The sequence below is a fragment of the Raphanus sativus genome, chromosome 1, assembly GCF_000801105.2.
Source record: "Raphanus sativus cultivar WK10039 chromosome 1, ASM80110v3, whole genome shotgun sequence".
Lineage (NCBI taxonomy): Eukaryota > Viridiplantae > Streptophyta > Magnoliopsida > Brassicales > Brassicaceae > Raphanus > Raphanus sativus.
In genome coordinates, this window is record NC_079511.1 from 11,718,560 (window position 1) to 11,745,863 (window position 27,304).

Below are 27,304 nucleotides of genomic sequence, written 5' to 3' on the forward strand. Positions count from 1 at the left end.
TCTACTTATTAGTTTTTTCACTAATATATTTAGGTTTGCGTGCGGTTTCAAATTGTTGTTTTTTTTTGGTTTTCGGTTCGATTATGTTTTGGATATCTGTTTATTTTTGGTTCATGATATATATAAAATGTTTGGTTATTTATGAATTGAATTTGATTTTGGTTTGATTATTTTAGTCCGGTTTGGTTCGGGTAATAATGATAATAATCCGATAAAATTTCAAGTTCAGTTATTTTCTGGTTTGGTTTTCGTTTTTCGATAATCTCAAATACAAAATCATACTTTATATAAAATATTGTATAGCTCAAATAAATTTTATCATATGAAAAAAAAATTCTCGTGTTTCAGTTCTTCAGAAAATTAGGATAAATTTATATATTTCGGGTAAAAGTAATATGATAATCTTTTTGGATACTTTGGTCTATAATTAGGATTTTAAAAATATTTGATAAATTTAAAACTAAAATACAATTAATATTTTCTATCAAAAAATAAAAAATAATATGAATATTTAAGGTATATAAACTGTATTTTGGATCTTTAAATATCTATTTGGTTCTCGATTTGGTTCTGATTTTGTTTCAGGTTCAGTTTTTATTTCTTTTTTTTGTTTCATTTTTTTTTGTTCTGCTTCAGTTCGGTTTACGGTTCTTGATATTTCGAAGCTTAAAACTTTTTACACAAATATATCTTGGTTTATACAAATATATCTTGTATTTGATAACTAACTGATTTAAATATATTTTTAATGGAACATTTGTAAATAAAATATTAAGATTGTTATCATCTTAAAACCGTTTTAAATATACATTTAATATTTAAAGAATAAATGAATGAGATATCTTGAGTTATAAATATGGTGGAAGAAAGAAAAAAGAAAGAAAAAGACCATACAGATGTTAACAAATTAGATTGTGTTTTAGTACTCTTCATGACACTTTGAACTAAAACTCTTTTTCATTAAAAAAAATAGAAGTCTACGAAATAGAGAAGATAAGAATGTACTCGTTTGATAGAGCCTTTTATCGTGTGTTGCAATTTAGTTTCTTTATAAGTAGGAACAAAATCTCAAAAATAATTCAATGGTCTGATTTTAATTAGATGATAAGTAACAATATATTTACCTATAATTTAGGAGTGGCACTGTTGTAAATATTTTAGAAAATAATGGGGATGTCAAAAAAAGGCAGTTGTTTTAATTGTATTGATATAGATAGATATAATATTTTGTTTTAAATAAATATTTCCAAATACACTAATAATATTTACCTCAATAATTGATTGCCGAATTTTTAGGAATCTTTTTGGTAAGATAGTTAATGGTTAATTTATTTTCAAAACGATTGCCAATAGATTGACTTTTGATATTGGTAATTTTAGCTATAACAATGGCTTGTATTTTTAAAATAAAATCAAATACTAATTGGATAAAATCCAGCACGTGGTTTTATAATGGGTTTTAATTAAATTAACCAAACACTTTTGAACAAAAACCCATTCAAATTTAATGGCAATCCTTTGTAAATACTAAGAAACAATTAGGGTTAAATACTAAATGTACTTCAGTTTTAATAATAGACTAGGTGATACCTGCGCCTTGCACGGAGTGAACAAACTAATATAGATATTAGAATGGTAAATATTTTAGTCACAAATATTACATACATGTTATGTAATGAAAGATTGAAGGACATTGTGCATATTATAGAAAGTAAACTTCGATTTTTTTTTAAACTTGTGTAATTAGTAAGATGTAATTGAAGTAAATTTTGTGAAAGTAAATCTATTAAGAGTAATTTACAACTTGTTGTTATAAATATTGTAGTGATGTCCATATGGAAAGTCCTAGATATACTTGTTCCCCACTCCAAGTTAAGCTTTGTCTCCAAGCTATTGTATCCTATATAAGGAGATCATTATTCATGGAATAAGACACACAAAATTCCTCTCTTCTCTTCTCTTCTCTTCTTTATTTACAACACGTTATCAGCACGAGACTCTAAACCCTAGCTAAAATCCAGCGAGCACAAAATCCCTAATTTCAGCCGCAACTTTAAACCGTCATATCTCCCTAACCGTAAGGATCCAGACGGCGAGTAATATATCAAATTGAAGCTCTTGACGAGACGAATCTAGCGCCGCAGACCACGCATCAATCCGACTCCAGACGCGCCGTCACCTCCCAGTGCAAGCCGCGCCGTCAAAGATCATCCAAAACCCTAATAGCCGCCAACTCCTTATCTATCTTAATTTCGATTTCAATTGTTCTTAGATCTCGTACTAATCCAACTTTGAAACTTTCATTGTTGATTATTTAAGGTTTCTAAAAGAGAAACCAAGGAGAAAAGATCGGCAAAGATTAAGGTAAAATCTCAAGAACCCTAATCTTTACTTGTGGTTCAAGCAATTCGGGTTTCAAACTTCTCTTCATCTTAAATCCGATTTAAAAATTTTGCGATTTAATTTGGTTGATTTTAGTTCTTGTTTATTTTAAAATCAAAACCCTAAACCTTTAATAGTTTTACATGACTTTAGTTTTGTATGGACAACAAGTGATACCCCTTTAAGGATGACACGCTATATGTCCAAACAAAATTTAAAGTCAATGTTTAACCTAATCCTAAAATCAGATTTGAATTTTAAACCCTAATCCTTAAAGTTTAAGTCCGATTTTAAGAAACCCTAAACCCTAAAATATAAAGCATGTGATTACATGACTTTCGTTTTGTATGGACAACAAGTGATACCCCTTTAAGGATGACACGCTATATGTCCAAACAAAACATAAGGTTAATGTTTTCCACATCTTTTGGTCGATGATGCACACCATAGTGTGGCTAGACCATGATTTTCTTTTAAGTCAATGATGCATACCAATAGGTATGACTAGACCATATGAAGTAAAGGTCGATGATACGTACTCTTAAGTACGATTAGACCATAAAATAAAATCAATGGTCGATGATGTTCACCCTCAGGTGCAACTAGATTTTTCACCCGTGATTCACGGTGATCATCCACGATAATCCGCGTTGATCTATGATCCATGATGATCTTCGATGATCCGCGATGATCTACGATGATCAGTGATCCAAGGTGATCCACGGTGATCCTCGATGATCCACGGTAATCCACAATCACCGGTGATGGATGATGCGCACCACAGTGCAGCTAAATCACGATCCGTTTTATTTGGTCGAGGATGTGTACCGAATGGTACTACTAGACCATTAAACCACATGGGTCGATGTAGCATACCATATGGTATGGCTAAACCATGCACTCTTCCATCCCACTATTTTCAAGGGATTTATAAATCAAATAAGTTGATTAAGAGATGGATGAGTTATGAGAAAGTAAATTTCTAAAGAGAATGCAAACTGGCCGTATGACCCTCTTATTTGTTTGCTGGCAATGTGATTTAATTGTGTAATAGCCGAATGACATTGGTCACACAAGCCATATGGCTTTATTGTTTACATACTGGCCGATTGCCTTTTATTTCTTGGATAGCCAATAACATCAGAAATTGTATGTACTAACACAAATCATTTTGATATGATTCAGATGTCGAGACTCCATCACTCGGATTACCCAGCCCTTGATCTCAATGGAGACAATTACCTTGATTGGGCAATGAACACTTCAGCTGATTTAAAGTCTAAAGGACTTGGGAAGTGTATCAAATACGGCAATGATACCCTTGCATATGAAAGGCGTAGAGCTGTTTTGATAATGAGAAAGCATCTCGTGAAGGATCTGTATGATGAGTGCAGTTACATCAACGATCCTTACGATCTCTGGTCGAGATTGAACACCATGTTCTTCGAGCCATTACTAGATGAGTCCATGAAAGAATGGAAGGCTCTGAGGTTCCAGGATTATGAATCCGTGGATGACTATCACTTTGATCTTATGAGAATCACCTATAGTCTTAAACTATGTGGTGAAGTGATAACAAACTATGACTTGTTAAGCAAGACTCGTGACACGATCCATTCAAAGGAAGTGTTGTTATCACAGAAGGCTAAAGGTTTCACAACCTATTACGACCTTCTCTCATACCTTTCAGCTCTTGAGGAAAAGAAGCAGAAAAGGAAAGTCAACCTCGACAAACTCGACTATGTTATGGAGATAAGTGCCGAGTATCAATGTGAGATGATATACGGTGATGCTGAAGAAGCTAAGAAAAGAAAATTCGGGTGGACTCATATAGATGATGAGATTGGTTTATTCATTGAATAGAGAACCAAATGTGAGCCACGTCCAAGATGTTATTATGGACTGGCCGGCTATTGTTTAAGCCTTTGACATTCTGATTTCAACTTATGATTTGGTGTTTTGTTTTAAATATAATTTGTCATTCAAATTTCATAGCATTAATAAAAGTTTTTCTTTTATCTTGATTGATTTGCTTGAAAAATATTTTTGATTGACAAATGAGAATGAAAACTCGAGAAGAGTATGTCTAGACCACCACGCCTAAGGCATGGCCTTAAGAGGCACGAAATTTATCACCTAAGACCCATTGAGAGAGACCCAAAATCCCCACTGGCCGTGGACAAGGATACCACAATAACCGTGGTTATAGATCCAATCATGGTCGAGGAGGGAGTAAAGGTCGAAATGGCATTACAAGCCACATCAAAATGGTTTCAATAATAAACCAATGGGCAAAGTAAAGAAAAAGGAAATGTTCCTTTAGCTACTGAAAATCGCCAAAGGCATACATATAAAAGAGGTCGAGACTACATTCTCCCTACTGATCTAATACTATGCTAAGGATCAGTGTGATAAGGCATAAAAGCCTAGGTAACCAGTAAGGTTCACCAACGAATTTATACACTTTATGGCATGACCAGATTAGCCATCCTGGTCCAAACTTGATGCAAAGTTAAAAATTACTAAGGCACAAAGAGTTATCCCATAAGATCTCACGTTGTGAAACATGTACACAAGGGAAACTCAGTAGGCTTCATTGTTCCAAGCAACACGAAAGTATAATCTGATCACGAGGATAGTGAGAACAAAACCCGTGATCATGACCAGACCACAAATTCGTGTATCATGGTCTAAAACCATGCTGACCGTCCAAGCATTACGTTTAAGTGAGGACAAACAAACGTACTTTATAGCATGTTCATGAGGGGGAGAATAAACACTCAGTGTGGTCCATGACCATACTATAAAACCCGAACATGATAAGCCTGGCCGAAGGCCATAAGGCATTATAGCTTGGCCGTATAAGGCATAACCTATAAGGTTGAGACTTCAAAAGTCTATAAGCTTGGGTACACCACAAGAATACATGTATGAAAGATAAGATACATCAGGCCATATAAAGTGAGCATAGATATTCCCGTCTAAAGATGATAAAGGGTCATAATCCAGATATAGACCATCCTAAGAGTCTATGAATAAACCACCACATACCTATGTGCCATCTAGGATGGAATACCTCATCTAAGGATGAGATGAAAATCGGGAATATATGTTGGATAAGAGAACATGATCTTTCTCCCACAAATTCAGTGAGACCATGAGCCAAACAAAGGTGATCATATTGTGGCCAAGGTACACGGATTACATACAAGATGAATCCGACTATTCAACATCATGGAGAAAGCTATAAGCTGGTAAATAGAAAGTGAAAGTGGAATGGTTTTAACCATCCAAGTCTTGGCAAAGATCCTCGGACCAGATATATATGTACTGGACGTCCATAAACAAAGAAAGAATGATAGCTAGACAGACCCGAAAGAATGACTAAGTCATACCAGCTTAGCACCACTATATAAATGTCCTAGTAGAGACATAATCAAGTTGCTGTAGAAGTCTATACAAGATAGACCAGTATGTTCCATATACAAGGAACCTCGGATAGAAAGAGATAAGGTGCTCATAATGATAGATCCGGGTTTATGAAAGAGAAACCATACTAGACAATGAGATAAGACCGGCCGGTCCTAAGGTACAGGTATCATACAATGTAGCCTTGCAAACTACAAAGTATTCAATGATCCTGATAATAATAAAATCTCAATCGATTGTATCATGTCTAGAACGCGATAGAACGCGATGGAACATTATATAAGGTGTCGACACATACACACACTCATAAGTGATAAAGAGAAAGCACTTGAGCATAAGAGATATGCGAGGATCACTAACCCACGTAAGAGTACTCATAGAATGAGACGTGGAGTTAAACCCAAAGAATGTATGAGATGGGCGTATTGGCCAAATACATAAGTGAGACGCCATCTAACCAGTGAACAGATGAGTCTTGTGAGGAAAAGAAAATCGTGAGCAGTAGAACATGAAAGTACAGACAAGTGGTCGTACATGTTGCTACATAAAGCATTCAATGGAATGGCTTGATCACACAAGGATACTCACAGGGACTAAGGAACAAGGAAATAAATTCCTAATGTGGTGAATGCTACTACCCAATATCGAAATCTGGACATCTAAGAAAGATGTAGTAGACATTGGATATCTCACTGGATATAAAGGTAATATAAGATACCTTGAAAGATGAGAAAGAAGTTCTCATAGAACAACATCGTTCCTGCGTTGTTCATGGACTGAAATGCGACTGCATACACACGATATGATAAGACTAAGTGATGCTTAGTAGAAAGTTCTATAAGAACGTTTCAAATCAGTCCATATAGTAGTCAATATATTCCTTGTGTTTATACTTAAAGAAAGGATGATTAAGATGATTGATTCTTGGAAAGGCTATGAAGAGACTACGATGATCTATAGTAGAGATCATTAGCCGTATATGAAGGTTGGAATCTATGATCCAACATACCAAGAATAGATTGATCAAATGGTCTGAGAATCCATCAGATTCACGACCAAAGGGAAAAATACCGACTAGGATCATGTCCGACCTAGTTCGACCTTAATCATCATTGGTCCCGACCAATCCATCCCGTCCAGCTTGTTCCGACCAGTTCCTCTAGGTCTTAAATCCGACCTAAACCATCCAAGTGAGATGAACGTCCTATTGACCAAAAAAGTGGCTTAGTTTTGATTAAACTTCAAACTATAACACAATAGCCACTTCATGAACAGACCGTGGACATATACTAAAAGTTCATAAAGAGTTTTGGTCAAAGGATATGAATAAGATATATAGTGGACAAAAACATAATCCGGATGGATTATGGATGATGTCTTGATCCGGACAGATCATGGACATACAAAGACATTCATGGTCGAATTTATCTAAGAGAGATAAACCATATGATCCGAATGGACCATGAATATCATGAAAGCATTTTGTTGATGCAGGTTACCAGTCCGATCCACACAGTGCTAAGTCCCAAACCGGCTATGTTTTCACATATGGAGGCACGACCATTTTATGGAGATCAGTCAAGCAGACTATATCAGCCACATCATCCAATCACTCGGATATATTGGCGATCCATGAAGCAAGCAGAGAGTATGTCTGATTGAGACTCATGACACACCATATTCGGACAGCATGTGGGATCACGGATGGTAAAGACGAGCCGACCGTTCTTTACGAAGACAATGCGGCCTGCATAGCTCAGCTCAAAGATGGTTACATCAAGGGTGACAAGACTAAACATGTTCTCCCCAAGTTCTTCTTCACCCACGATCTTCAGAAAGAAGGAGAGGTCAAGGTACTCTAAGTCAGATCCAGCGAGAACTCAGCCGACCTCTTCACTTAGGCATTACCAACATGCACGCTCAGGAAGCTTATGCAGCAGATTGGTATGCGATCACTGAGAAGCCTTCAGTGATGTTCACTTCAGGGGAAGTAATGCGGCTGTACTCTTTTTCCTATCCATGGCTTCCCGTTTTTACCACATTGGGTTTTTGGGTTTACCATGGAAAGGTTTTAACGAGGCAGTATTCCAAACACATTACAAACTCTAGACGGTTATGGCATTACAATCTTGGTTTTTAACGAGGCAGCATCTACGGCGTTTTGAAAGCACTTCGACATATTGGACATCAAGGGGAAGTGTTATAAATATTGTAGTGATGTCCATATGGAAAGTCCTAGATATACTTGTTCCCCACTCCAAGTTAAGCTTTGTCTCCAAGCTATTGTATCCTATATAAGGAGATCATTATTCATGGAATAAGACACACAAAATTCCTCTCTTCTCTTCTCTTCTCTTCTTTATTTACAACACTTGTGTAATTGGTTAGATTTTGTTTTTAATTATTTAAAAAACTTGTTTAATAATATTTCTCAATTAAATCTCAAAATTTTATGTGTGATGTTAATTAGTTATGAGAATTTGAATAAATTTATACTAATTTTTTATATTAACCGAGACTAAAATGTGTTATGATGATCGCGTATATCAGTTTTCTATTTTCAATATTGCATAAATTACAGTCAAATTTAAATTTTCTTAATATCTATCTTTTTAAAATAATGTTATTTAAATTTGCATATGAAACTTAAATTTAATATTTATATATTGAAGAAAAGAAATCTTGTATGGATGGTTAGTAGTTCGGTACGAACCATATGAGTGACCAACTGAGAAGCTGATGAGAATCTTTTAATCACCCTGGGACAGAATGGGATCAAATCGATTCACCAATTCCTTTCTTCACGGAAGCATGAATTTTCATTCCCTGCAATGAACATTGGCAATAAAAAATCGTTACAACATATCTTCCACTTAAATAGCATTAAAACTACAAAAAGACAATGAATCTCACGTTGGAGTCGACGACGACCATCTCCATTGTTAATCCTCCTGCAGGGGAGTAGTGCTTCCAAAGAGGAACGATCTTAACCTTTATCTTCCACATGGATTTGAAAGGTTTGAGATCAGTTACACTGCTGAAAGAAGACATGATTTTGGTAGGTTAAACGATTTAAAGAACGGCAAGAGAAGTTGTATGTCTGATCTATTATCGGTGGTCTTATACCCCTTTATATAGTTGATAAGATATAAAGGAGATTAGGTATCGACGATATAAATGTGAGCAATATTTAGTAAACTTGGGTAGAAAGCAATCCAATGAAGCATTTAAGTTTATTTCTTTTGCAAGTAACAATATACAAAACTTCAAGGAAACATGGATAAAAATGTAAACAGGCGAATATTTAGATTCCAAAACGAGTATTTGGATCAACGATAAGTAAAATGTATATTATGTATATCTCATAAAACGTTTAATATATTAATGTTTGATGCTTCTCCAAGTATAATATATTGAATGCATTAAATATATATGTCTTCACCTTCAAGTCTGTAAATATTTGACTTTTAATAACTATGAAAAGTTGGCAATATGAAAAACTCTGTAGAGAAAACATTAATAGCAACTATTTAATATTCCCTATAATTTTTAATATGATTAAAGGTGAATAGAGGAAAGTTATATAAAATAAAGTGGGAATGTAATTTTCCGAACAATAGAAATCGTAAACAATCTTGAAATTGTAATATAAACTAAAAATATTGCTATATTAAGTTACTTTTTGAATATAATAAAATGTATAAGTTACTATTAGTTATAAAAATATTTACTAACCAAAAGGGTCTTAAATAAAATTTAACAAAAAAATTTACATGCACAACATCCACTTAAACGGGAAACAAACCAATGTGTTTTACTGCATCTGCTCGATATTATTATCATGCAATGTGATCCTAAGCCAACAAAGTTCAACTAAAATCCACCCATGTCGTGAAATTCAACTAAATCAACTCGAGTTCACCTGAAGTTCAAGATTTTCTTGCAGTGTACGTCTATATAGCTTCTTTCTATAACCTTATTTGACAAAAAGAGAAGAGAACAAACATTATTTGAAGCTGTTGTTTCGGTTATGAAACTTCCGCGAAGAAGAAACACATAATTCAACAGAGACAGACTTGAAGCTGTGGTCGAGAAGGAAGCTTAGTTTGAGTTCGAGTAGGAAGCGTAGTTTGAGTTCAGTTTGTTTATTTGCTATAACGACTTGTACCTTTGGCCTCTGAATGCAAGACTTCCTTTGAATAGCAGCAAATCACCATAGCAGCAATTGTTTCACCCGCTTGCCTTGTCAAAATACACGACTTCCTTTGAATGTTTGATCACAACTTGCGATATGTAATGCTTGCGAGAAACAGGGATATAAACATCAGCTCCACGAGCAGCTCGGTTCTACAAAAACATGAAAATTGTAGATAATTATGGTCGACCTATAGAGCAACAAAAAATAAGTGTAGAGACTATGAAAAACATAAAGTTTATTCTTCGTAAACGTATCAAATCTTTTCCTTCTTTCTCTCAAACTTCCATAGTTACTCGGGACTGATGTTTGCTCGTCCCTTAGATCTCCCTTAGCTCTCCGTGTTTGCTCATCCCTTAGCTCTCCATGTTTGCAAACGGCAAACTCATCCGATTTGGCCTTCGCAACTGAGTTCAAGCCAGTTGTATGTTCTCCCTAACTTTTGTCCTCCTCGTCTACGCTAAGGGCTGCCTCATCGATCTCGAGGTCAAGAACACGCGACAGAAGACGGCAAGACTCGAAAGAAGAGAACGATGACTCGGATCCTTCCATCGTCGAGAGGTAATGCTTCAAAGTGTTTCTGCTTTGTGGTGGTGAGTTTCGTACGATTTTATCCACATGCTGAGATGGGGATTCAAACCATAAGTTGGAAATGTAATTGTTTCTAAATGTTTAACGTCAACGCAGCACAAAACGAATGTACAAACAAACAGTTCGCGCATGAATGAAAAAAAATTGGTTACGTTTCTTGTAATGGAATCAAATAAGGAAACAAAGCAAAAAATTAAATGATCCGTTTTTCTTAAACTCCCTCACAAAGTGACACGTGGATCCGAACCTTCTCATGCATTCTCACCAAAATCGTTTAAGGAAAGCCTTAAAAATGCTTCTCCTTTAATATATAGGGGATTAGATATTTTGATTTGATGGGTTCTAAAGTTATATAGGGCTGGACTGGGTAATGTTATATAACATGTCTACTGTATATATAGGGTTATCCAGTCCCTTTCTAACAAAACTGAAACTAATCAGCCCGACAGCCCGTCTATAAACCGAGAAGTGGCCCAAAAGGCCCATAATGTATCTCATTCCGCCGTTTAGGGTTTCATAATGTGTGTCCCCATATATAAAGTAGTTTGTCCAAATAAACTAAACTTCAGTCACTTCTCCTCCGTCATCGAATCACCTGTTTGGCCGCCATGGTATTGTGTGCTCTAACACACTCGTTGCACAACATTTTTTTTCGCATATAAAGTGTGCCCTTGCTTATTTTTTTCTTTCTCTTTGTGTCTTTTAATCAGGTGAAGTACTCCCAGGAACCCGACAATTCCACCAAATGTGACAACTCTTTCTTAACACTACACTATTATTAAGGTTTCGTAGTGATCCACGGTTATTTACTTTTCATTGTCACGCATTTTTGCAGCTTGCAAGGCGAGGGGAGCTGATCTCAGGGTCCACTTCAAGGTATAAAAACAATGTTTCTTAATTGTATCTCGAAAATGAATTAGATGATTCGTGATAGAAAAAACCTGAATAACAAAAAGCAGGGCTCTGTTGTTATTACATAAAGAGAGCTCACGTAAATGTCAGGAAAATCGAATTGGTCATCGTGATTGGGTGAACCTTCGCTTCTTCTTATAGCTAATTGGTTCAGTACATGATGGTACATTTTCACTTGTAATCGCATTTCAGTATCGTTGATTTAGAACTTAACTAGGGTTTGTGTTGGTGTTGCCCATTTTGTCCTTTATATATTTTTTTAACCTTTTTTTTTTACAAATCTTTGTATCATTTTCTGTTTGATGATTTGATTTAATCTAATAATATATTTTGTGTGGACAGAACACAAGGGAGACAGCGCACGCCATAAGAAGGCTACCATTGAACAAGGCCAAGAGGTACTTGGAAGATGTGATAGCTCACAAGCAAGCTATCCCTTTCACGCGTTTCTGTCGTGGTGTTGGTCGTACCGCTCAGGCTAAGAACAGGCATTCAAACGGTCAAGGTCGATGGCCTGCTAAATCTGCTCAATTCGTTCTCGATCTCCTCAAGAATGCTGAGAGCAATGCCGAGGTCAAAGGTTTGGATGTGGATGCACTTTTCATATCTCACATCCAAGTGAACCAAGCTGCTAAACAGAGGCGGAGGACATACCGTGCTCATGGAAGAATCAATCGTATGTTTTTATACTTTTTCTTTTCAAGCAATTGTTTCTTGATAACTTGTGATCCAATTCTATCTTCTATTTATTTGCAGCTTACATGTCAAACCCATGCCACATTGAGTTGATATTGTCAGAGAAGGAAGAGTCTGTTAAGAAAGAGGTAACTTATCAATCTCAGTGCACACTAATCTAATTCATGATTTTCAACATCATCATTGATGTGCCTCTTCTCATATTATATTTTTCATTTTGAATAATTTGCAGCCGGAGACTCAGTTGGCAGCTAAGTCAAAGAAAGGAGTCTCGTCTTGAGCTTATTATATAGACAAGTAGCTTTTCGTGATCATCTCTGTTATAAGAACGTATGATACGTTTTGTTATTGACTTATCCTTCTGTACGACAAGGGGCCAACATTTTCAAAGACATAATTTTGTTGTTGATTTGTTTTTGGAATACCGGAGCTTTGTTCACTTTATAGAAACCAATTCAAAATGCCAAAAACGAATCAGTTCAATAATGATTACAAAGTCTTAAACCTGCAGTTTTTAATATTGTTTGCAGTGTCTTAAGATTCTGTTAGATACTATATATGATTCTATAAGAACATTCTATTCGACAATGCCAAAAGGGATAAGAAAAGGTGTATATTCTATAATCTTAATGTTATAAACTCGTGAGCTTATGCTCAGTTTCCATGTAAACCAGATACTAGTGAGAAAACCTATCTGGTAATGGAAGCAATCTCCGAAGTCACGTGGCACGACAAAGAAGTGATCAGCACCTTCCAGATTAGCCTTTAGTTCTTTTTTTTTTTGTTTTTCTCTTTCAAAGTAGTAAGAAGCTAATTTGAAAATGAAACGATGAAAAAGATTGGAAAATGAAATAAGCTTCAAGTCACCTACACAATATAAGTTAGATTTTTGCCTGTGATTCAGTTGAGACAAGAGAGAGCAACTGGTGCGCGCGTGCCATTAGGCCTCGTTAAAATATTACTGGCCCATTACAAAGCTCGATTAATAAAGGGCCACTTATTTTGATTATACAGCAGCTAATGATATCATTACTAGCCATGGCAAAGATGCTCAGTTGAAAATACAACAGCTAATGATCATTGGATTAAATACATAGGCTTCCCGATGAACAAACATTAATCACCAGATCATTTCTAACTATATATATCTAAATTTTGTTGGTGTGTACTAAAAACACCAAAAACACATATACTAGAAAAGGTGCCAAGTAAATCTATAGCTGATAACGGGAATCAAGATCCAAAAAATCATGCGACACAACAACAAAGAAGGTTAATGAGTTAGCAAGTAAGTGGGGTTCTCGATGGCGACTGATGATGTTAATGAATTGTTTTTTTCTGTGTGACTAAAACATTTAAACATGTGTTTTCTAATGTGAAAGAAAAGTAGCCACCATTGACCAAAAAATAACACGAAAAGCCACCAAGGTGAAAAGGGCGTTTGTCAACTACGCATTAGTACATTATTTTTTCAATTATCAAACAAATCAAATCCAAAAAAGAAGGAAAAAAAGAAGAGATTATTGGTGGGTGAGGGTAGTTCCGTCAAAGCATGTAATAATTTTTGGGGACAAATGGGTCATTTTGTGTCGTCACTAGGTCAGTCTGTGTGTTCCATCTGTCTGACGACGCCTTCTCTCTCATTTGTTCTCCGATTCTCTTTGTGTGTTCCAAGCAGCGAGAGTCGGGAGAGTGAAATCATCATGGCAGGAACTAAAGAAGAAGATGTGAAAGATCCGAGAATCCCAAAGATCGCCTCTTCCATTAGAGTCATCCCCGACTTCCCTAAACCAGGTCTTCTTTTTTTTCTTTTCTCTTCCCACTAGTTTCTTGATCCGTGTGTTTCGGTCTTAATGTGTTTTTGTTTCTTCTGCTCGTCTCTGGAATTGGATACTTTTGAAACAGGGATCATGTTTCAGGACATAACGACGCTGCTTCTGGACACTGAGGCCTTTAAGGACACCATTGATATTTTTGTTGAAAGATACAAAGGCAAAGGCATCTCTGTTGTTGCAGGTAACTTAACTCTTTCACATTTACGGTTCTGTTTGGAAAATGAGCCTCCTCTATTTGCCCCTTTAGTGGTGAAAGTTGATTCCTTTTTGTATGGTCACTACAGGTGTTGAAGCAAGAGGTTTCATTTTTGGCCCTCCTATTGCCTTGGCTATTGGTGCCAAATTTGTTCCCATGAGGAAGCCCAAGAAGCTTCCTGGTATCTCTTTTTCTTTCCTCTCTATTTTTTGATTTTAGAGTTACTCTAAAAAGTCACTCTTAATATGGTTTGATAACATAGTGAAAGTTGTTTATTTTATATGGCTTTTTGCAACATTTTTACTGCCGAGAGCAAAATGACTTTTATCTAGCTGATATATCTTGCTAGTTCATGTGTAGCCTAAGGTGGTTTGTTTGTTATAATATTTCGATAGGACTATCTTGAGCTATTTACGAGAATGGTTGTTTGTTTACACCACTTATTAAGCACCACCAACGTCTTTATCCTAATGGAATCATTTTGGTGAGTTTCAGGGAAGGTAATATCGGAGGAGTATTCGTTGGAGTATGGAACAGATAAGATAGAGATGCATGTAGGTGCTGTGGAGCCTGGTGAGCGTGCTATCATCATTGATGACCTCATTGCCACTGGTGGCACTCTCGCTGCTGCTATCCGTCTTCTTGGTATTAAACTGCCAAACCCCCACCCACTCTTTTTTTTTCTTTTTTGATTAATCAGTCCAGCATTTGCTTGTATAGCTAACGGATAATGTTTTCACGTTCCTTTGTTTTCTGTGGTTGCAGAGCGAGTAGGAGTGACGATTGCTGAGTGTGCTTGCGTGATTGAGTTACCAGTGCTCAAGGGAAGGGAGAAGCTAGGAGAGACGCCACTTTTTATTCTTGTGACCTCTGATGCTGCTTAACAAGCTAAGGAGAAAACCCACCCTAAAGGACATGATATGGGTTTTATTTATTATTATTGGATATCAAAACATGTTATTTTTCGTTGTATTGCTTTGGGATTTTGATCTGATCCTTTGTTGTTCTCAGCTTTTATCATAATTGCTTCAGACAAGAAGAAACTCGAGCAAAAGGGTGGTCTTATTATTTTTCCTTTATTATTTTTATTTGTCCCATGATTGCCTTCGCTTGCAGTCTCAGTTTATGTTCATATATGAAAAGAAGAGGAAGCAATTGTGTTACTAACGTTTTCTGGTAAAGAAGATTGGTTGGTGAAATCTAGTGGGATCGACAACGAGTGGATAATCTCACTTATGCCCTCTCGGCACAGTTTATTGTTCGCGCTCTATCTAGATCACTCTTCCTGGTGCTTACACCCGAGGGAGAGATAGTACCTTCTCTCCTCCCCTGTGTTACAGACTTACAGTATGTAGGGATAGATAAAGCTGCAATCAATCTATTAACGATGGCCCTAGGTCCTTCAGAAAAAAAAGTCTCTTTAGCTCTGAATAAAAGCCGCAACGAGGGTCAAATATTATCTGGAGACTGGAGTCAGATGTTGTATGTTGAGAATGTCATTTCTAAGAAACCTTCAGGCAGCTTTGGGTGACGCGATAGTGTATACTAGTATGGTGGAAGGAGGTTCAACTAGAAGATGGAAACATTTAGTTATTGTCTTTTCTGTGGAGAAACGGTTCAATGATATGATGTATCTGTTCTGTGGGACTTTCCCATGGAAGAGGTTGCTAACATGGAAAATTTAGACCCTTCCGAAGTTGAAGATATGTCTGGAAAAGGCAAGATCCATCTGCTTTTGCTCTCCTGGAGGCTTCAATGATACATGTACTGAGAAAATAACTTGACTCAGAGAGCTTGCTGACATTCACAAATTTTATCTCTCGTTGATAATAACAAAATCCCATACATTTGCGTCTATGGCTGGGTGACGTGTTTGTGCCTCGAAGCTAAATCACTTCAAAAAGAGAGGCTTTAATACTTTTTTATATGTTGCCCTCGATAGATCAGACCACGTTCCCAGCATTTTTTAATTTCTATAGCAGAGGTTATAATTAATGAAGTCCGGAGCGGAGGTGAATCATATGCAACCGCTATGAATGCCTTAAAGATTAGATCCTAGAAATCACGACGCATGGATGAAGCCAATGGGCATGTTGCCAACATGCAAGGCTTGTCACACCAAGCTGCATACGAACTATATAGCTGTCTCATCTGCTCTGGTTTCATTTGACTTGCAAGACTATTAAGAATAAGTAGGTTACTCTTAATCAGAAATCTTCTACAGCCTCTAATCAAAGGTTGCGGAGTGGCAAATTCTTAATGATAACGTTTTTTGATGAATAAAGTTCGCATGCTATAGTTTGTTGGATGGTAATATAAGCTCAGTTATATTAAATCTGAGCGACGTTGGCTTTGAATTAGGCCTATGTTACGGCAAGACATGAACCATCCTAAACATGTTGTTCTTCATAGTGTATTTTAACAGCAGAAACTATCACTAACCGAGATTTACATATTTAACTATATATTTATATTATATATATATCATTACGCCATTGCATTACGCTAAAACCACTACAAAAGAACAACACCACATATACTCCAAACCCTAAACTAAACTAAGCATGGCAGCTTGATCGACAAGTTTCTCTTGCGGTTGTGTGGAACCTCCACGTAAAGACATAATCCTTGGAATCACACTCGAGTTTCACCACATCGCAAAAGGCATGCACAAACTCCTCCTTCCCGTCTCTTCCCCACTCTATCCTCACCCAGCAAGAGAACCCATTCTTCTCCGGAATCTTGGCTTCACAGAGATGAATCATCACTTCCCCACAGATCCTCTTCCCTCTAACCATCGAGTCCAGCCACGAGCACTCAGGCTGACCCATCATTTCCTTGTACGCTGAGTTCACGAGCCTGACTCTGTTGTTGGCATCGGAGATTATGGCTGGGACGTCATCGGATTCGAATTCCTCTTCCACATCTTGTGGTGACTTCTTGATGGTGTGAGATGAGTTGGTTAGTGGGTTTATGCATGCTACGTTGATCCTTGAGCAAACAGGTCTTATGGCCTGTGGTGCAATGACCCTGCTTGTGGTTGTTGTTGTGGTGATGGGTCCTTGAAGTTGTTTCAAGAAATCTCTCTCTTGTATCACTTGATCAGCGGTCTTGTTCAGATCAATGACTCCTTTGATCTCTGGCTCCATGCATTTGGAAGGTGGAGGAGAAGGAGAGCATTGAAGAAGAGGCAGGGTCACCAAAGCAGGAGAGCCACCATTCTCCAAGGCGTACCCAACTTGTGAGAGGTTAGGTAACCCAGCATGAGAGAAAGCCTGGAACGAGAGCGTTTTAATAGGTCCAAACACGCGTTGTGGTGGAGTAGTAGTAGTGGTGGTAGTAGCAGATGATGACGACGGCTTGTGTCTCTTCAACGAGAGAGGAGACGTTGGACCCATGCCGCCTCGGCCTCGCTTGCGGGTTCTAGTAGGACGAGCTTGGAGCTGAGGCCAGAGGTTACGGAGGTAAGGAGATTGGCTGATCTTGTGAGACATAGAGGAAGAGGAGTCATTATCGTTAACTTGGGGACTCGTCCCTGGCTTAGGAGCAATAGGTCTGTACTTGGACAAGATCTCAGCTGTTTTAAGAGTTGTGGTGGTGGTGGAGTGGGAGTTATGAGGGCTGAGTATCTTTATCATTGCGTCAAACTAAAGGAAGCAAAAAAAGAAAAGAAAACACAAGCACAAGAAAGAAAAGAAGAAAGAAGGAGATGGATGTTGAGAGATCAATAGAGAAGGTGACGAGAGGTGAGGTTATAATAAGGAGAAGGAAGAGCCAATAAGAGAGAGGCGAATATTAAGGAAGGAAGACATTTGGAGAGTAAAGGATGGGTACGTGTTGGAGAGGGTTGGGGATAGGGACACGTGTGGAGAAGTAAGTTTAATGTGCCGTTTTTTTACAAAGAGATGCTATGGGATGTGGTTCGGTTCACCAATCACAGTGGTTGTCACCGCAACGCGTGTTGGTGGTGGACGTCATGCGTGGCTACACCTATCACCAGTTTTTTGTTTCAAAACTTAAGTAAGATTTTTACTACATGCAATGTATATTTTTTTTTTTAAAAGTGTTAGGCGTTATTGGCGTCTTTGGTTGTTGGAGATGTTGTGTGGGTAAGTGATTGGTCGTTGGGGAAGAACACGAGGCAGTTGCAGCGTGTGTCTGAACCATGCAACGGTGGGAGAAGAAGGAGAGACACGTGGGGATTTTTTAGTTGACGTCTGGGGGCTTCTTTTCTCGTACGTGTCTTAACGGCTTTGTCTTGAGATTCTGGCTTTGCCGTTTAACATCGTATGTTTGGTCGACACATACGAGCTTTCCGTTTTCGTGGTGGTTTTTGCCTATCTCTCTCTCTTTTTAATTTCTTGATTCTGAAATCAGGGGAAAAAGGGTTGGAATCCGTTATAAGAAAAGTGTTACCCTTGTATTTGTTGTTTCCGTAACGCTCCATGCATGTTTTAAAGGTTTTATCTTTTGATGATTGCGAGATTTGTTTATTGGTCCCATATCCACCACATTTTATGGTAACGGATCCTATCATAAATTCTACAAAAAATAACCTTACGAAATGGTTCGACTCATGCAAATAGAGAGAGAGTTTCTTTTCATCGCTCGTTTTACAATCATAATTGTCTTGCGTCTGAAGTTTGTAAATTTCGGTGGGAATGAGCAAAAGGCACATATTAGCGGCAACTAAACAAATAAGAGGACAACAAATTCTTAATATTGAATAAAATTATGAGCTAGAAAAACTCAATATCCAACGAGTGACGACTGACAAGTACAACAAGTTAAAAAGTTAAAACAAAAAAAAACGGAATAAACAAAGCCAAAAATAGACTAATTGAGAGGCTATTACAAAATTCTTAGAAGCATATAATATTGCACAACATATAGAAAGCAAATATACTTCTTCCACCTCTGACACTCTTCAAGTTGGACCTCGAACATTGACAAGAGAAACTCTCCCTTTTTTCTCCCTCCTGCTGTGGCCTTATGTCCCGAATATATGTCTGTGAACTGGCTGTGAATCTAAACCCTTGATAACTTCCATCCATGGTTTCTCTACCACCAATGTTGCACTTTTTGATAGATGTCTTAGATATAAAACCGGATGCTTCCAAGTTCCCATTTCAAAGCTCTCTCTCTCCTTACCCTTCTTGCTCTCTTTTTTATATTCCTCCAATCTACGCTTTCTGTTCTCGCTTCCCAGTTTCTCCAACCCAATGCTCGCAATTCTCCCTTCCACCTTATCAGACAGGTTGCTGCCGAATGTCAAATCCATCTCTTCCCCTTGTTCTGTCGGCTTCCCGAACTCGATCAAACACTTTGCTCTGTTTTGCAACAACAAATACAAGGGTCACGATAAGAACGGCTTACTTTATTTTCTTAGCCCAAGCTGTCATTGGTGATAATAAATCCCAAAGTACCTGGAGCTGTAAATGATTACAGATGATGAGCTTGGTGATGGAGAGAATGATAGTCCTACGACCTCACCAGGAAACTCTTGGAAGCTCTTTGGCAAACAAAAAGTATGCCGCAATGACCACTTGCCCAACTCTCTAGCCTCCACGTCCAATGCAAAGACCTGGTTTGAAGAGGTTGAGATCACGAGCATGTTATTGTCCCTGGGATGAAAACCAGCGGCTGCAACAGATGCACCATCAAGCCTTGACATGAACCAATGCTGCCTGTTATCAGAATCAAAGCCTGAATGAGAAGACATTTACAAGGAGCTGCTTGGATATACGCAAAGTCAAATTCATAAACTCATAATCCTCTGACGAAGAGATAGATAGTCTTGTGAACAAGTCTTAATATGTTATTTTTAAGCAGATAGGAATCACAAAATGTTTTACCTCTGTGTTTCCAGGTCGAACACATAAATGTCCCCAAAGCAATTGATAGCAGCTAGCCAATGATCATCTGAGCTAGTATAAATTTTTGTAATTGGAGGCTCACGTGGAGGAGATTCACTTTCCTGGCGTGGAGTAAGAGTATCTAATAGCTCCATGCTATCAATGTCAATAATCTGCCAGTGCCAACAAAATAAAGTTCAGATGTTTGACAAGGGCAAGCAAGTAAAAGAAAAATTAGCACATAAAGTGGCACATACATATAGCTTTCTATCATGCCCAGCTATTATCAGCCGAGAGGAGTCATAGCTGAAGACCATGGAATGAGCAAATGGAAGACTGGGAAGTCGCTTTCTGTTGGGACTCCATGGATTCTTCCCAAGTTTACTTTTCTCCAACTCAAACAGGCTTGGGCGAATTTGGTCAGAATACGCAAAAAGTGATCCTGTATTAGAAATTGCACTACATATGATCTTCCGGGCATCTTTACTTTTAACACGAACTAATGGCTTGGTGGAGACACGCCCACTACAATCACTGCTTATGTGAATACGAAGAATATCTAAAGAACAAGATTCCTGAACCATGAGAAGAGAAGTCTGATTGAACACTGTGTTGTGTACCATCTGCATAGGTACTCTCTGAGGTGCAGGACATATATCATGTGGCGGGAACTTAGTGAACTCTTGAACCGAGTATGCAAAAAGCTTGGCATCATCACCAGCTGAAATGAGCATTGGAACCCCCATGTGTGCCCATTTATGGTAACTGAAACCAGTCGGCTTGTCCTTCCTGCGCTGTTTACGACTTTTTCTCTTTGCATGACTCTCTGGAAAGGTGCCTGCAAGAGGAGGAAGTTTAACAACCACAAGTAACAGAGAGAATGGCTGCTTTTATATATAGGAGAACACTTTTCACATATGAATCCTGATACCCATCATTGCCCATGCCCAAAATCAATGCTAGTGTTTCTTTTCTTGTGATTATTATAAAGTAGTTTGATAGAATTAGGTATTGAATGCAATAGACACAAAGAAGACGAATATATGGACATGTACGAGAATATGGCGATAAAAGAGCTCGGAGATTAGCTGCGAGTCAAGGTTTATATGTTTTAACAAAGGGAGAAACTCTAACGCATTTGGTGTTCTAGTTTCTGATTATCTTCTATTGAATGCTTGAATTTTCTCTCTGTATGTGATCCTTCAACTCTAACACATCCTAACATGATTTTTAATAGCAAATTTTACTGTAAATAAAAACTAGAAGAAGCTACTGACCTTCGGAACTTATTGGCACTGCCACAGTTAGAGCTCTGATGTCATGCGTATGAGCCCTTGCACAACCAATATAATCCCACTTCTTGGTGGAAGAAGGTTTCAAATCTTGTGATTTAAATGTACCACCAGCGAGCTTATATAGAATAAGCTACAAATGACGACAAAGTATTAGAAAGTTAAAACCTTAAAATTGGTCAAACAGTATGTTTCTACTTTATTTAAGCCCTATATCTCGTCAAAGGGATACCAGTCTTTAAGATACATCAAGTGTTAACTGAAATTCACATGAGAGAGAACACCAGTAGTATCATTTACCTGTCCATCAGCTCCTGCAGAAAACACGCGGTCATGACTTGGGGCTGCTGCAAGAGCATTAACATCACCCTTGTGATTAGAATGCGCTTGCAAAAGAGTTCCATGCTGGCTATCCCAAAACTGGACAGTTCCTGTACTATCTCCGCTGACAAGAACTCCACATCTAGAATAAAATGTAGAGCATTAGCAAAAGAAAAAGAAAACCACAAAAGTAACATAAAAGCAAAATAAAGTTTACCTCAACGCAAGAAGTGACCAAATGCAGAGCTCGGACCCATTTCCCAGTCCTCCAAGTCCAACTGTAATTCTATATACCTCATGGCAGCGGTTAACATCCCAACATCTTATCAACCTACAAATAAATTTTTACTTAGACAAATAGAATTCAAGTGGTCTTCTTTCCAATCAATATGCATACAAAGTAAAATAAAATATCCTCACCCGTCACTACTGCCAGAGAAGATTCTCTGCGCGTCCAAACTCCACGTCACACTTAAAGCCCGTCCTACGAAAATAATATTCCATAAAGATCTAACACAAATACAATAATGAAGAATCAAAAATGATGGTATAGTAAAAGGCGTGAAAATGTCTCACCACTGACCCGAGGCAACGATCTATAGTAGGATAACTTGTCTGATTCAGATATAGAATATATTCTCACGCAGCCATCATCACAGGCTGCTGCAAGATGCCTATCAGAGACCTCTGATTTCGCGCCAAGCTCATCTTCGGTTTCACTTTCTTCCTCGTCATCTGATTTCTCACTCAAGTATCTATTCTGAATCACCTCAGGTCTTTTACCTCCTGATTCAGTCGAGGGAGGAGCTACAGCCATTTGCCAGATTGATACTCCAATTGAGTCTAAGACGACCTGTACAATCAGATTGATAATACAAATTCAAATTCATACAAGTAGAAAACGTATACAAGAAGCTAGAAGATTTTAGTTCGGTGATATTCACCTTCTGCTTCAAGTCAAAAAGATCCCACTCTGAAATCGTGCCATCTATGCTAGACGAAAGTAACCTAGAGGATCCTTTAGAGCCAACGCCAATCCAGGCAAGGTATGAGATTCTCGATTTCGGATCTCCATGGATGATCTAAACTCAATTAAGAAAGAAGAAAAATACCAAAACATAAATCAACTGGATATACTTCACGAATCTTGTAGAAGATTTGTTAATCGAAGAGAAGAGTAAGATCGCGTACGAGTTGACAGTGCCAGGAGACAGCGCCGGGGGAGACGAGCCAGAGCTCGAGAGAACCGTCTTCGCGAGCTGTGGCGACCTGATAACCGTCGGGGCTGGTAGCAAGAGCTACGATTGGAGATGGCTTCCAATCGATGGAGCTACAACGGTACTCAAACATGGCGGCGAACGGAGGAGGAGGAGGCCAAGTATCTCTTCTCAGATAAAAACACTGAAAGGAAATAGGCGCCGTTTTAGGGTTTTCGAGGGTTTTTTGGTTTGGAGCGGCAGTTTTAAAAGCGGTTCGGGTTGACCCGGTCCTCCAAGTTAATTACTTTATCGATTGCCAGGTCATAAAAATAGTTGGGGAAAGAATAGCTGAGAGCCTCTAGATGAGAAAGCGACTTTCGAAATAGAACATTTGTCTCTTCTTTATGAGATGTTGAGAATAGTGGTACTGATTCTTGTCATTCAACAATTAAAACAAATATGTGAGACTGTTATCCAAAGTACACCGGATCAAGCAAGACAAATGAGCTTCCACAAACAATAATAATAATCACAAATGAGAAAAATTAACGTATGCACATTTTTTCTATATATAGAAAGAAAAGGTAACAGCACATTATGTGTTAACGATGAGCTGAGGAAGTCATGAGATCGGAATCAATCAGAGTCTGGAGGGATTTAGCTTTCCTTCCTGTAACCTTACCAGCTTCTTTCAAGAGTTGGACCAACCTTCTCTTCTCCTCTTCTGTTCCAGGATTCGCCGTCCCTAGCTTCTCCTCTCGAGCCCCAACCACATGTCCTAGCAGCTCGATTGCATCATCCAACCTATAATCACATTACATTATAACACAATAGGAGATTGAAGAAACAGACACAAGTAAGTACCTGCCAACAGCATCATAAGCTCCTGCAAGGTTGTTGTACAATCCAAGTGTTTCAGGATGGTACGGACCACACTCTTGTTCCAAAATACACTTGGCTTCTTCAAACAGCTCAACAGCCTCTTCTATCGCGTCGAGCTGAATGCAAGCTAAACCCATCTGGTTAAGCGCAATCCCGAAAAACGTCGACTGTTTCTTCCCCGTCGCCCTTAGTTTCGAGACGGCTCTCTTGAACGTGTTGTACGACTCCAAGTACTTCCCCATCATATAGTACAACACTCCCATCTGAGCTTCGATACCCGCAATCATCATTTTCTGACCAGGAGAATCAGTGTATATCTTCAACGCCTTCTGCAGCAACGTCACAGCTTGCTCCACCTCGTTCATAGACTCACAAATCACAGAGATATCCGTAAGACCGCTAGCGATCTCCTCGGGAGAGATCTCTAGGCTATTTGACTCGTATATCCGAAGAGCATTCTCACAGTAAGACTTTGCTTCACGAACTTTCCCGGTTCGGTTACAAAGATCAGCTAAACGTATATAAACCGAACCAACAGCTGGATGGTTCTCTCCCTTCGCCGTCTTAAGCGCCGTGAGAGACTTCTGATACGCACAGATCGCTTCGTCGAACCGAGAGAGAGACAAGTAGGAGTCACCGATGCTGGCATCGACGAAAGAAACCTCAGAGTCTTGTCCGTTCGCAGCCATGGCCATGCTTGCTAACACCAAATGCTCCAAGGCGTTCTCGTGATCGCCTTTGGTCTCGCATATAAGTCCCATCAGCCTCCTATCCGCCGCCTCGGCGAGCGAAGCTGGCGAACCGTTCTCTCTATGTATAGTGAGAGCCGTTTGACAAACCTTCTCAGCTTCATCGAACCGTAACGCTTGTAACAGAGCTTCGGCTAAGTATCTGCACGTTTCGCCGACTCTCGGATCGTTGTCTCCCAGAACCTTCGTCTGGATTTTCAACCCTTCGGTGTAACAGGATATCGAGTTCTCTAGCTGCCCCACCGTCGCGTAAGTGTCGCCTAGCTGCATCAGACCGGCGAATTTAGCTAGCGCGTGGTCTTCCCCGCCTTCTTCTTGGAGAAGTGGGATCTGGATGGAGCGTTCAAGAAGCGGGATCGCTTCGCTGTACTCCTTTAACCTGCAGTGGATCGCTGCTCTGACGTGGAAGCACATGATCCATTCCAAACAGGGTTTCCCGTTGTTTGCGGAGGCTTCGAAGAGCTTATCAGCTCGGAGAGATAACTCGAGAGCTTTGCTGATGTTTTCTCCGGAGCTAACGAGGTTCCTCGCTTGGTTCAGCAAGAAACGTGCCAGCTCCACGTTTTCAGATGATGGTTCTTCGTTTTGTGACTTTGCTGTTGTTCCTGCTTTCTTCTTCCTACCGAGTCCCAAGCTCGGTCTGTTCGCGTTCTTGTTCTTACCAGCTTGTTTCTCCGTATCCAACTTTGAAGAGGTTGAGTTAGTAGTAGCGGAACTTGCTGGTCTCACCATATCGATATCTTCAGGCTTTGCCACTTCCTTCTCTTCTTCTTCTTCTTCGTCTTCGGTAATATCTAAATCGTGCACCTCTCCTAAAGCGAGGTGTTGTAGATCAGAATCGATCTTTGACTCATCGTCACCGTAAGATCCAAAGCTGTGCCTTGATGGAGACTGATTAGAACTCTGCAATTCGCAGAGGTTGTTGCAGAGCTCCTCTATCGTTGTGTCGAACGCATGATCAGCAGCACTCGTGTGTTCCTTGGAATCGCTGTTTAGTTCGTTAACAGACCCTCCTCCTCCTCCTCCCATTGTTTCCTCTGCTCTCTGAAAAAAAAAACAAAAAAAAAACATCATCCATGGAGCTCAAGAACAAAAAATTGGATTGGAAATTTCATAAAAAGGAAACCTCTTTTAACGAATCTTGAGTCTTGAAGAATACATATATATCTTAATTGTTAAAGAGAACGCATTGAAGGCTCTGGCCTTATCGTAACCATAACACGCAAATCGCTATTCAGACCTAACGACATGTTAGCTAGCTATTTGTAAGAGAAACATGAGGCAATACCCTTTGTTATCATGCATTGACAAATAGCAGAACAAGAAAAAGAAATCGAAAGGGGACAAATAAGGGAACAAACAAAACAATTTTCCTTACCAGTTTTGGGTTTGTGTCGGAACCGGATTCCTCGGAAGGAGACAAGAATAAAGGAAAAGAAAAATCTGAGAGGAGAAGGTGTTTGTAGAAACGATAAGCTCTCTAGAAATAGGTCAGAAAAGTTGAAATTTCAACTTTTTTTTTCTGGTGGAATGTCAAAGAGGAGGGGAGGGAGGAGCGGGAAGAGAGAGAAAAAAAGTCATTCTCCTCCTCTCTCTCATGCCGCCATGCTCGTTTATATTGCGCTGTCATTTCGTTTTCACATAAAAACTGAATTTTTAATGGTGTTTTCTCACTTAAAAAAATAGTGTTTTCACTTTTCACACCAAAAAAAGAAAAGAAAAACTGTATCAAATCGAGAATTCATCTAAATTTGGAGAAACTGACTTTACGAGCAAAGTGAACATGTAGTAAAATCATAATAGAATTTATTGTTTTATTTATTTATATAAGTTTAACTAGGTGATTTTTTTCGTGATGCTCATGCAGGAGTATATATATTTATAAAATAAATAAACGATAATAATTGATTGCTATATACTTTAATATTAAATTTATTTCTAATTTTTATGCATAATTTATATTAATAATATTACATTATTTTAAAAAGACATTTTTAAATATATTATATCTAGTCGATTTTTACAGTCGATTTATTTATCATTTAGGTATATTAGATTTCATTTATATCTCTGAATTCAATTATAATATTTTTATTCTAAATATATTAAAATTTTGATTAATTTTCTTATTTTCATTTAAGTTAGATATAAAAGTTGATTAGTCGAGTCACTCATATTGTGAGTATATTGAGCTACATATATTCTTTCAAATCCAAAGTGAAATATAACTATTTTTATATTACTTTGAAAATATATATTTTGTATTATTTAAAATTATGTTTTAAAATAAGTAATATTTCTTTTTCTAATATCAAGATTATCATTCTGAAATTTGTTTTTATGAAATCACATTATATACAAATCTATATATTTTTCATCTAAGAAAAAATAGATATTAAACAAGTATTTTATAACTTCAAAAGTATATTATATGTTATTTAAAAATATTTTTAAAATAGAATATTACTATCTTGTGAATTCCTTTTAATGAAATCATATTATATATACATATATTTTTGTTTTAAAATTTATAAATGTTTCCTTTTTAATATATATGTTATATGGAATTTTTTTTAAAATAAACTTAATAAGAAACAATAATGTAATATTTTTAATTCATTAAGTGTATCAATATAATCAATCATCGTGAAAGTTAACGTGAGCGCGACACATAAGAAACTGACTTCTCAAATAATAGTATAGAGATTAATTTTAAAACCAATACAACCTAATATATATACTTTATCTAATATTTATAAATTATAAGTTT

The 27,304-nt window shown here is 37.8% G+C and overlaps 5 protein-coding genes and 1 non-coding gene across 6 annotated transcripts; 3 read left to right on the forward strand and 3 right to left on the reverse strand.

The window, feature by feature from the left end:
* The first annotated feature begins 11,123 nt into the window (after positions 1-11,123).
* On the forward strand, positions 11,124-12,644 carry LOC108847793 (60S ribosomal protein L17-1). Its single transcript, XM_018621240.2, has 6 exons — positions 11,124-11,208; positions 11,308-11,344; positions 11,433-11,473; positions 11,852-12,185; positions 12,266-12,333; positions 12,438-12,644. Exons 1-6 carry the CDS (start codon positions 11,206-11,208, stop codon positions 12,483-12,485), a joined length of 531 nt encoding a protein of 176 aa, XP_018476742.1. The 5' UTR covers positions 11,124-11,205; the 3' UTR covers positions 12,486-12,644.
* LOC130497874 (small nucleolar RNA snoR74) lies at positions 11,547-11,680 on the forward strand. The gene has a single exon (XR_008936909.1). It is a non-coding gene; the product is annotated as a small nucleolar RNA snoR74 (small nucleolar RNA).
* A 1,120-nt stretch (positions 12,645-13,764) lies between the features above and the next one.
* Positions 13,765-15,318, forward strand: LOC108820007 (adenine phosphoribosyltransferase 1). Its single transcript, XM_018593030.2, has 5 exons — positions 13,765-13,999; positions 14,111-14,221; positions 14,325-14,417; positions 14,732-14,881; positions 15,002-15,318. Exons 1-5 carry the CDS (start codon positions 13,780-13,782, stop codon positions 15,118-15,120), a joined length of 693 nt encoding a protein of 230 aa, XP_018448532.1. The 5' UTR covers positions 13,765-13,779; the 3' UTR covers positions 15,121-15,318.
* A 1,301-nt stretch (positions 15,319-16,619) lies between these two features.
* Positions 16,620-17,942, reverse strand: LOC108845389 (uncharacterized). Its single transcript, XM_018618611.2, has one exon. It carries the CDS (start codon positions 17,872-17,874, stop codon positions 16,795-16,797), a length of 1,080 nt encoding a protein of 359 aa, XP_018474113.1. The 5' UTR covers positions 17,875-17,942; the 3' UTR covers positions 16,620-16,794.
* Positions 17,943-18,934: 992 nt separating this feature from the next.
* On the reverse strand, positions 18,935-23,142 carry LOC108806833 (WD repeat-containing protein PCN). The gene is made up of 11 exons (XM_018579038.2): positions 22,896-23,142; positions 22,649-22,786; positions 22,281-22,557; positions 22,125-22,188; positions 21,922-22,035; positions 21,684-21,846; positions 21,369-21,516; positions 20,349-20,929; positions 20,092-20,264; positions 19,663-19,923; positions 18,935-19,566 (listed from the first exon to the last, which is right to left on the reverse strand). Exons 1-11 carry the CDS (start codon positions 23,052-23,054, stop codon positions 19,227-19,229), a joined length of 2,418 nt encoding a protein of 805 aa, XP_018434540.1. The 5' UTR covers positions 23,055-23,142; the 3' UTR covers positions 18,935-19,226.
* Positions 23,143-23,406: 264 nt separating this feature from the next.
* LOC108806843 (protein KINESIN LIGHT CHAIN-RELATED 3) lies at positions 23,407-26,141 on the reverse strand. The gene is made up of 3 exons (XM_018579047.2): positions 25,913-26,141; positions 23,768-25,578; positions 23,407-23,707 (listed from the first exon to the last, which is right to left on the reverse strand). Exons 2-3 carry the CDS (start codon positions 25,561-25,563, stop codon positions 23,506-23,508), a joined length of 1,998 nt encoding a protein of 665 aa, XP_018434549.2. The 5' UTR covers positions 25,564-25,578; positions 25,913-26,141; the 3' UTR covers positions 23,407-23,505.
* Positions 26,142-27,304: the final 1,163 nt, after the last annotated feature.